This window comes from Anarrhichthys ocellatus, unplaced genomic scaffold (genome assembly GCF_004355925.1).
Source record: "Anarrhichthys ocellatus isolate YVR2014 unplaced genomic scaffold, GSC_Weel_1.0 scaffold15, whole genome shotgun sequence".
Lineage (NCBI taxonomy): Eukaryota > Metazoa > Chordata > Actinopteri > Perciformes > Anarhichadidae > Anarrhichthys > Anarrhichthys ocellatus.
Genome location: NW_022280045.1, coordinates 1,222,790 through 1,234,278, shown reverse-complemented (window position 1 = coordinate 1,234,278; position 11,489 = coordinate 1,222,790). Strand labels below are relative to the sequence as shown.

At 44.0% G+C, this 11,489-nt stretch overlaps 1 protein-coding gene across 8 annotated transcripts in view; it reads left to right on the top strand.

Annotated features, from left to right (window-relative positions):
* Window positions 1-11,489, top strand: part of cdh24b (cadherin 24, type 2b) — a 133,117-nt gene that overhangs the window by 76,778 nt on the left and 44,850 nt on the right. For all 8 annotated transcript variants that reach the window (XM_031854781.1, XM_031854778.1, XM_031854774.1 and 5 more), the window contains one exon: window positions 3,792-3,959. In XM_031854781.1, coding sequence (XP_031710641.1) covers window positions 3,792-3,959 — 168 coding nt within the window. The remainder of the gene's footprint in view (window positions 1-3,791; window positions 3,960-11,489) is intronic.

The window sequence follows — 11,489 nt, the reverse complement described above, 5'->3', positions numbered from 1 at the left end:
GTGTGTGTGTGTGTGTGTGTGTGTGTGTGTGTGTGTGTGTGTGTGTGCACGTTCCCTTCACAACACACATGGGCAGAGAAATGTAAAAGATGCACAGATGTCTGGAAGCAAACACACACGCGCGCGCTGCAGAAAAGCAAATATACTCAAGATGTCGAAATGCAAAAACACACACAAGTGAATTCAGGCCCGAGTCGTGAAGACACGACATGTTAGAATGGATCGACATGATAAAACAAACACACACACACACACACATACATGTGCTTGCAAACACAGGTGGAGCGAAACCTCCGAGAATGCGTGGAGCTGCATGCACAATCAGAGAAGCACACATGTTTTTTTTATTTTTATTTTCCTTGCTCCCTTTCACTTGGTTACTCTCACAAAATCCATGCCCACGCACACACACACACACACACACACTCTCACACACACACTCATTAAAACTAACGCTTTACCCCCTTGTGCATCCCTTGTTCTCTTGTCACACTTAGTCATCCATCTTTCACACTTCCCTTTTCCCCTCTGCCTCAAATACCCACCTCTAAAACAAACACACACACACGTATCTCCCCCCCCTCTACCCAGTTCGCTCCGGTATGAGTTGGCAGAAATGTATTCATGCTGCCAGTTCCTGTATGCGCACAACAAAAACCCAACAGCGGACCCAATGTTATTATTTCTGGATGACGGCAACACAAGAAAGACATGTGTTCAAAAGAGAGACGTCAGCAGAAATGTTTGTGAACTGTTGCGCGGGACAGATTACAGAGGGCCTCATAGGACCCGCCTGATTTGTGTGTGTTCTCGATATGCCTCCGTGTCCCGCTTGTCACCTGAGGGCGAAAAAGTTTTGTTTTTTTTCCTTTATGTTCAATGGAGGGTGCTTTATTTATTTATCTATCTCATTTTATTATGATTACTTTTTTTTCTTTTTTAGCGTCGCACCTCAGAGGGAAATCATTGCTCGGCTGACTCAGAAATGGAGCTCTAACTGTCTGACGCTTCAGATGCCATTTGTGATCGACGGCGCACACAGAAACACTTAGCATTTAGCTCACGGTGAGGCTGCCGAAGCTGTTTTTTTTACCCCGCGTGTGGGAGCATGTCCCTGCATGCGAGCGTACATTTTGCCCACGCGACAGGTCACGGTTGGCCGATACTTGTGTTTCCCTCACTGAATGTGAATCTTTAGTAATTGATTGCTTTGACATGCGAGGACCTCTGCAACAAGCGATGAGAGCCGCGACACATTTCCAGATGCTAATTGTGGAATATAAACCCTAATCTCGGCCGGTGTGTATTAGCCGTGACACCGTGCTATCAGACCAGCTTTGGTATTCTGAACGCGTCCGCTCTCTTCTCTCCGCTCCCGATATATCTCCCTTTTTTCAATCACTCCGTTCCTCGTCGCCTCCATCACCCAGAGGTCTTATTCAAACCACACGCTCCGAGGCGAGCGCGTCTGCTCACACATCCAGTTTTTGTTTTGCTCATGAATTCTGCTCAGAAACCCAGACATATATTCCAGCGGCGTTGTTAGCATTCAAAACAAGCCCGCGCCGAATGTGATTCAACCTTGAGCTCACCGTCGAGTTCATCCGGCCCGCTGTTTCTGGCCGACGTCGGGCGAGAGCAGCCAGGCACTTGTATGTGCAAACATCCAATCATACGTAGCAGAATGAGGCCATTTCCACAGAGGAGGTGATCGATGTCGAATGCCTGTAAGTGATGTGGCTCGGCGTGCTGTGGAACATAGCGTGAGATACAGAACCAGATTTTACGCTCTGTCAGCATGTCTGGTTGTCGGTGTCGGGTGATTTATCTCTGCCATACGAGCTTCTTCACATGTCTGTGTTTATATATTTGTGTGTGTGTGTGCGTGTGTGTGTGTGTGTGTGTGTGTGTGCTTCTGTGCGCTTTTAACGGGACATTAAGTAATGCATTGTTGCTGTCAAATGGAAACTGGGTGTCTCCAAAAAGCTGTCATATTGTCAGGAAAGGCAGTCAAGTCTTCAGCCTGACGACAAGGCGGTTTGACGTTGTCCAATAGGTTTTGAAAGGGCTTCAAAAGCCCCAAGAGTTCCAGGAAGAACTTGATCTGTCAATCAGAGTGAAATCAGTTTAAATACTATATAATGGAAGCTATGGCGTTTTCTTTTTTTTAACACAGCAACAACTTTTATATTTATATTCAACTTTATTTCCAAACACATGAGGCCATATAGCAACAAAAACAAATACAACAAAGAAACTCAATACAATACGAGGACACCAAGACGCAGGTATAATCATTGCAGTTCAAAAGTCACTCGTGGTTAAAAAACATACAGATGTTCCAATGTTTGCAAAAACAAGAAGAATACTTTGTGTCGCTCCGTGTTGGCTCAGTTAAGGCCTTTATGATTACATTTTCTGAGTCATTCGATTGACAGTTAAATTTGTAGATACAATTGCTCAACACAGCACGGAAGGTGGGAACATTACGAGTCACAAACACATTAGTACCACTTGTCCATCTTGGAAGCTTGAGCAAGATTGTAAAAGAATAGATCGAGGAACAGCTTGTTTGTGTGCACTTGAATTAAGTAAAAATCACAGTCGTCTTATTGCGACGAGCAAAATACAGTCATAGAAGTGGGAACCGCTCTCTAATGTCAGGCTTACTTTATAAAGGGGTAGCTGTGACTAATGGAAACACAAAGGCCTACTAAATGATTTATCATTGCTTCATAAATCGGTAATTATAGGTTTCTGAGTCAGGTACAATATTGATATTTGAGAGGTTTAGGCTTTTGGGTTACCCGGTTGCAAGACAAGCCATTTGTCTGCGGCGTATCCTACTCTGTCTTTGTATCTCTCTAATCGCCGGGCAATGATTCGCTTTACCGGTTACCCTTTAGAGAAGAGACGCTGAGCATCTGGACCCACCTCCGTGAAATAACAACTTATTCATTTATCCATTTTTAACTGCAGGGTAAATGGCTTATTGGAAAGCATGAGCCCCGCGACCTTTTTATTAACGACTTAGGGACATGTGTAAGTGCAGTCTTCAACAAGGGGTCCCGGCTCTCTCCGGTTCATAGCAAGCGATCACATCTGCTGTTATGTATGCTAATAAGTCTTTCATAAAAGGTCACAGTGTTGATTAAGACTCTCAGTGCACCATTTCATAGGCTACCTAGTTAAAGTCAGCTGCTAATCCAATTGCCTCTGAAAAAGGTGGGAGGTTTTGTCACACCACAGTCTGAACTGTACGTTACATTGTCGATGAATTAAAGGGCCGGACTGACGGGCAAAGCAAGGTATTTTACAAAATACACGACACAGAGCCACAAAGCATTAACACTTGATTTATCAACCATTATTGAGGTCATTAGTCACAGCTTGTAAGCCTAATTGAAAGTGTTCTTTGTTACAAAGTGATGCCTACGCATGCTCGGTGAAGAGCAGAACACGTTGTGATACCGCTCCTGAGACAGAGGATGGTCTGTAGTTAAAAAACAAGAAACAAGAGTAGAACTGGACGAGATCCCAATGTGCAGCTTTTGTTCCAAAAACGGAGCACCGGCCAGAGAGTGTATTTTGGAAGCCAGAGGGTTCCATGCCTGGCAATCGTCGAGTCATAAGTATTGATCGAAAAACCCCTTTTAGTCCAAAGCAGATGCATTGCGGTCATTTTGGTGCCATCTCGCCACAGTGAAAAGCTCATTTTCCCTCTCTTTTTAAACGCTCCACGGCCCCACCCTGACACTAAAATGTGTGTTGTTTTTTCCCGTGCGCTATAGGCATTCTGCGCACGGCCGTGCCCGACATGGACAGGGAGACCCAGGACCAGTACCTGGTCCTCCTTCAGGCCAAGGACATGGGGGGCCACCTGGGCGGATTATCCGGGACCACCACCGTCACCGTCCGGCTCAGCGACGTCAACGACAACCCACCACGCTTCACCCAGAGTGAGTAACTCGGCAGCACAACGCAGCCGCCCCCACGCGAGGGGGAACGAATGACTCCCAGTATAGACAGGCAGCACAACATAAGAGCACAGAATGACTGTACGTTGACAGGCTTTTCTATGCCATCATATGTACAGTAATTGAAGACCCAACCAAACACACACACACACACACACACACACACACCATGCTGTTTGCAAATACTTCAATTATGGTCTGCTTTACCCAGCTCGGAGCACCAGACCGCCGTGGCTTCACCTCATTAGAAGAGGCGAGCTGTCAGTCACTGTATAGTACCCAGAAATGACTTTTAATGACTTTGTTGTGCTTTGCGCTAACTTTATAGTTCTCATTATACGGGAAACGCTATGAGAGAAAAAAACAAACACCGGGCTGCATAACAGCGTAAACACAGTGTTTGTTTTTTTTAAGCCCGAAAGCAGAAGACTTGTCAGACTTTTTGACCCGCAGGTCCTGTCAGGATTTTCACGGCAGCAGTGAGGCAGAGGAGACTCCTGCAGGGCTGCAAAGTGCCTCATCAAACATTCAGTCAGGGATTTCTCTCGCCTCCGCCACGATAGATTCAGCTGCTATTTCCAACTCCTTTCACATTACAGGAGAAGATTCCCACAGCACCGCTATTTAGGCCGAACCCAATGGGCTTCCCAAATAACTTTTTGATAGCGTTTAACCTCATTTCACTGTCTGTGTTCGTGACGTTATTTAGTGCAAAGGGAAGCCGCTGTGTGACTTATATTGTTGATGAATTAGATTGCATTATCCTGTGGCCTGGTCAATTTGCTGCATTAGTGTAAACTAAAATTGAACCAAATTAGTGATTGATGCTGGTCGCCGTGAGGATTTTGTAATCAAGTTGAATTATTAGACGTTAATGTCCGAGTCATTCATTTAGTTCTCCAGGAGGAGACTGGTCCTAATGCTGCCCTGCTCTGGCGTCTCCGTGTTTGTTCCTGCTGTTGTTGGATGGAGTACACCGATGCGTCTCACAGACCGATATATATCAATCAATTCCGTTTTTGTCATATCTCCTAAATTGGTAGGTGCGTCCTTTATTACCTCCAAAAGGACAAGCCAGTTAGTCCCCGTAATGAATGGGAATGAAAAGAGGAACCAGGCAGCCTCGGTGGTTAGAGTTCTTGTCATCCTTCATGCCATCTCTCATCTACGCAAGATAATTGCTGACCTTTTTCCAATTAAAGTGAAAAGAGTCAACACTGTATTGCTTTTTTGCACAATTCCATTTAATTTGGCTATTTAGAGGGGCTGATTCCATTAACGTTTTTGCTGAAATTGAGATAATAAAAGATACATCGCATAATTTCAGGGAAAAGTAATAATTATTGTGAATGTTGAATTGTTGAATGATTTGACGAAAAATGTGCGATTGTGATTTTTCTGAGCAACAATACGATTGTAAATTAAAGTTGTTAATTATTTTTTGATAATGAACCTCAAGGCTTTGTATTGTGGTCTACATACTATTAAAGAACACAATCGTTCCACATGAATAGAACCAGATAACATGCTGTTGCTTGTTGTTGACGTCCTCCAAGGATTCAAACCAGCCAGTCAGAAAAAAGTCAACTTCCAAATAGACTTGACTGTTCTTTTGAAAAATTTACCAATTTAGCCCTCGCAGGCCCATTATACTGAAATTACCTGATAATATTCAAATATAATCATGCCATTTAAAAGTGTCATTTTATTGAATCAATAGCATAATGTGTTGTCTGTTTGCTTTATCATAGAATAGAGTAAACTAAACTAAGTCATGTCTGACAAATTGATGACATCTGACTTATGACCCCTCATGATACCATGGGCGTATAAAGAGAACTGGATACAACTGTGGACGCTGCCCCTTTCATTCCTACGACAGTTCGACTTCGGAGAATGAAATTACGCAGATCTTCAGCATTTCGCTTGTTCTCAGGTTCGCTCACATGACAGGAGGACGGAGAATAACTCTGGATCCGGCTATTAGTCCATTTAACAACTAATAAGACCAACTGATTTAAATAAAGGCTATTTATGTGTTCGTACTGAGAAGTTGATTTACCTAAAAAAAACTAAATATTGGCTTAGGTCCAGTCGTCTCTTTCCCAATATAATTTTATGGGAAAAAAAGTATTTTTGGGCCCAATGGCATCACGTGGCGGACCTGGAAGCTGTAATTTCAGGGTTTTTGCCACAATGACAAATTTGGCTTCAAAGCCCGGCCCTCTTCCCGTGGGCTTGAATGATTCTGTTGACAGCTCTGCACTTTAGCTGCTTAAGCTAACGTTGACATTAGCTTCCCGGCCTGACCGAACAGGCAAGTTAGCACCGTCCAAAGAATGCCGAATTAGCTGTTATCGGTTCCTATTTGCAATGTACCATAGAGTGTTTAGACAACTGGATTACTTTGAAACTGAAGACAACTTGATTCTAAGGCGGGTTCTGGAGCTACAACATGTGTCTTCTTTCTGGTGTTTCTCAATGAATTTATTGACATTCATAGGCGATAGACACTGGAGATAATGACATCTTCGGAAAGTGTAAGTCACACTGAAAACTGCGTGTAAGCTCTACATGTTCAGAGCTAACTACTCCAAGGAGTGTGAATTATGATGCAAACTGTGGTAATCCGGAGCCAATGGTTTTAAAGTACCTTAATGGCCTCCGTGATGTGTGTGCCACGGCCGCCGCTGCAGCTCCAAATGCTGACTGTGAGGATCAGCGGGCCAAATCAGCCGCCAAACTACACTAACTAACTTCCAGTTGATTTCAGGGCGCCGGCGTGCACCTGTCCCTTTCAGATCATGCAGCACCTTGGCCTCGAGTCTCTCTCTCTGCGTACTGTGTGAACAAGGCGACCCCCCAAAAACAAATCTTCTAGTTGTTTGGCCAACACAGAATTAATGTTAATCAGCTGGGTAAATTTGTCGGCAACAGTCGTCATTCTAGCTGGCAAAATCAATGCTTGGCGACTAAAACTTTCACCTCCTACAGCTTGTTAAGACACTGTTAATTATGTAATTTATAGGTAATATCTTTAAAATGCACTTTTGATATATGAAGTAGTACAAAATGAATCTGCGGGTGCAAGAAAAACGCCGTCAAGAGCTGGGTAGGCACGCGCTGAGGATTTAATCCAATAGACCGCTGGCTTTAAGCCAAAATTGAACTAATGATGGCCTGGGGCTGCGAGGTTTATTGGGCGAACTGAACCTCCATCAAAGCTGATGTTTTGGACCGGGCTGCTCCGAGGACCAGAGGGCTTCTCGGAGGAAAACTGGGCTCATTCTGATCTGTCTGGGTGACGAGGAGCCTCGCAGCGCTAACGTCTGCTCTTAAATCTCACAGTCTACCAAATGAGTCTTGTTGCCTCGACTAGTTTTTGCTGTTGACTGCTTGATGTGTGTGTGTCTCTCTTTTGTGTGTTTCCCTGATCCTCTGCTTGCCTTTTTTTTTCGTTCCCTCACGCATTCGTGCGAACACCATCAAAGCGAGCCGCCCCGCCGCTCTACTCAATTACACACCTGAGCTTCTAAAAAGACACCCCTCAAATCCAGCCCCCCGCATCTGCCAAGGTCAACGTTGCTTATTCCTCGGGACATTCACCAAAGGGAGAGGATTACACCGGAGCGCACAAAGCAGGTATCGGCTGTGTATTACAGCCTTAACAAGAGGGGGGAAAAAAGCCCACCCTGCTTTGTGGGCTTCTTTTCTCACAGCGCCCTAGAATTTCTCCCAATCCAAAAACATGATTCCAGGAACAAAGTGGGTTTGTTATGCCTGCGGTTTTTAACGCTGTCTGGGGACCTCCTATGCCCGGAGGAGGCGGTATAGCGGAGAGAAAGTAGGCTACCGTACAGATTGAAGTTGTTGTTCGGTTAAATGATGATATTTTTTCAGACGGCTCATTGGCAAACATAACGGTCTAACCACACTTTCCTTTGGGTCTCATCATCACAGGGCTCCAAACGCATTTGGACAGCATCACGTTTTTTTTTTTAATGTTTTATGTTTTAGCTCGGCCGCTTTAAGCTTTAATTTTTTTTTTTTCATCCAAATCAAATGCACTTTTTAAAGGTAGCGGCGCTTGTTTGAACATCTCAAGGAGACAAATATTTAGACAAAGTAATGTTTTTTTTAAGTAACTAAAAATGATGCAAAGATTATACTTCTAAGTTTTTTTCCTGCTGTATATACTCAGTGGACTACATACTTCCCAGTGTACCCGAGACACATGTCAGACTGCGAACTGGTACATTTTCGTTTCCCACCGCTCCTTTAAAACTGGTAGTAAACGAAGCAGACGGATGTAAAAAATTGTGCTAAAGGGGAGTTGCTATTACCGCCTCATTCCGCGTCAACTCCCTGCCTGATTAAGCTCTTAATTATGGCAGTGCTGTGTGGAATACATGCTTGGCTAATTGTCTGAGAGTAAACAAGGGTGTTGGGAATCAAATCGCATCTCAAATGATCAACTTCCTGTGATAAAAGCTTCAGGATAGGCACAGCAGATGACTTCTAACTCCGCTGGTAAATCCATGGGGAAATTAAGACGATGGGACTTCCACGGCATCATATGGCTTTGTAGTTGGGCCATAATGTTGCTGTTGTTGGGCTGATGTGTAATTTCATACCCCCTCTTCCATGTAGTCATTTATTCAGACATGTTTTTCCATGTTTACTGTTGCTGAATAATTTATGTGTGTGTGTGTGTGTGTGCTTCACAGCTGAATTCTCTGCAGGATTAATTGAAATTAAAAGGTTTGGGCATCGGCTGGAAGTGTACCTAAAAAAAAAAAGATAACCACTTAATGTAATACGAAGAACCAACTTCTTTATTCGAAACCACTCTGGAAAGTAGGTTATTTAGGAGGATACCTCTGGAATACTAACATATTGACATTGTTAAAAAAAGCCTTCTTAAAGAAATGGATTTTCCACCGTATTACAGATTATATTGTCCATAAAATATGGAATCAACAAATGCAGCAAACATGGCACCCACCATTACCCTACAGTCTCTTTTTTTCTTACCTCTTACATACACAGAACCAAAATTAGACACAAATATTGTCTCGTAGTTTCAGCAATTTCCACATTGTTGAGTGAGGAAACCATATGCAAGACAGCTCAAACCAACGCAGGAGAAACAAAGGAGGAAATGCGAGCTCTTCACATCTGGAAAAACACAAAAATAAACATGGCCCAGTTCTTCCTGTTGCATGAGAACATTCCCAATATTGCAACAGAAAACAGGCTTATTGCTTTGCTTATAATAAGCACATAATGATGAACAGCAGATTATTAACAACTGAGTGAAGAACAGGTGAGTACACTGTAGAAAGCTGGTTAAAAATACACAGAATAGCAGCAGAGAGTTCTTTCTCACCTCCCAGGCTTTCCTCTGGTTTGTTTCAATGTTTTGTTTGTGAATGGCCGGCTCAGTCTTTGTACATTGCGCAAGATTTCCCCAGACTACCTGTGAATCTTTACAACATGTCTTCTTCAGGACTTTAAGTTGAGCTCATTCTTGACCTCGAAAGAAGCAATTTCTTTTGAGAAAACAGTCCCGTCCAGCATCCATTCGCTTCTCTTTACGAGGAGCTTTCAACCACATCACACAGCATTTAAGAGCGGATGAAGTCCTAAAAGTCTAATGGGGGGAAATCATAAGAGCCGCTGAGCTCGCGACGGATACATCTCCATGACAACTGAACAAATCGAAACACCTTGCGAAAGAGAACCACGAACTCGGACGTTTTTTTCTCAAACGACGACTACATTTTCAAGGCCATGAACCAAGATTCAATGCTTAAGACTACGTGTCCTTTGTTACTTCTTCACCTTTTGCTTATCCTCAAATACGTTATTGGAACAGTCCTTGGAATTTATTGTGTTTTTTTGTTGCCTGTTGTTAAGAAACCATAAGTACTTTTTTTGGACAATGCTACAGTTTATTTTCCTCACTCAGTAGATCGAGCAGTTCAGAAGATGAGATTCTGAACGAAGATTATGTTGTACTCTTTATTGATCCTCCTGCTGTGTTTATTTCACACCACAAAACAACATTTCATGCATAATTCTGAACAGAGAACTACCTAACAACACACCGCAGTAGAGTAGAAGAAGAGTTCTGCTGTAAAAGGAGAATAATCAAAACCGCACCGCCTTCCAGATATCACTGCTTCAGAATACTTCAACGTGTACGAGACGACCTTGGCTTTAATCAAAATCTTCTAAATCTACGACTTTCAGAGATGATTCGCGGCCGCGTTCTCCTATCTGAAATGTCGGAGAATTGAAATGTCACTCTCCGTGTGCTTGTTCTGGGTGAAATGTCAACATTCGCTGAGTGATCTGGCCCGATCCCCTCTCATCTGGACGCCAAGTGTACCTTCTTTATGAATCCGGAGGCCGTCAAAAGGCCAAAACACTCACTCATCGCCTTGCCACAGTTGACGCGGCACTTTGTTACAGTTTAACTACACACACAGAAACTCCCCGGCGCATCCGGAGACTCATAACTTGTGCTCCCGCAACACTTTGCTTTTGCTGCCCGGCCTCCGAGACCTGTTTGAATAGCTACAACTCTGCTTTCGTGACAAGTCCGCAGACGGAGACGCAGGTGCTGGTTCCTGTTTTTTATCTGGCGAACAACCTTGGCTTACCAACGGTGCCACATAAAAAGGTTGAGGGAGCCATCACTCTCCCGGCGGTTTGATGGATGGGAAGATAGACGGGCTGACAGATGACTACATAGGTAGAGCCGATAAGATCAGTGTCATTTTTATACAGCAGGGAGATGAGGGGGAGAGATAGAGGGGGAAGTTGGGAGCAGGGCTTCATCATAAATATTACTAATTCATTTCCCTGAAGAGCGAGGCTACAGCAGAGAGAAGGAGAGAGAGCGTGAATGGGAGGAGGCGGAGATGGGGAAAAAGGGGGTGTGTGCACGTCTTCCCACGCGTTGGTCTATTTCGGCACTCAAATGTGTAGTTTTTATTTGTTTCTGTTCGTGAGAGAGAGAAAGGTGCAATAAAGTTGTCAGGAGAGCGAGACAAAGGGGAGACGCAAAGAGGGAGTGGGTGAGACGGGAACACAGAGGGAACGGAGGAGACAAACGTACAAGAAAGAGAGCGGGGGAGTCAATGAAACGGAGGAAGTCAGGAGGGATAATCAGGGTATTATGTTATTTAGTGAGAATGTGATGCAAAAAGAGTACGGACAACAAAAAGGGATGAGTGGGTGAGCCAGAAGAGTACTCACTGAATGATTTCTGCATCTGTTGCGTGAGCTTCTTCTGGAATACGCCTTTGCATTTTATTTTATTTTTTTAAAGATGCACTCACGCATTCGGGTCACACACACACAGACATGCGCGCACACTAGCACTAACGGTCCGAGGGGACAGAGAGGCGACAGACTTTGTCGTCTCCTGTCAGGCCCAGAGACACACACATGTATTCACACACACACACACACACACACACACACACACACACACACACACAC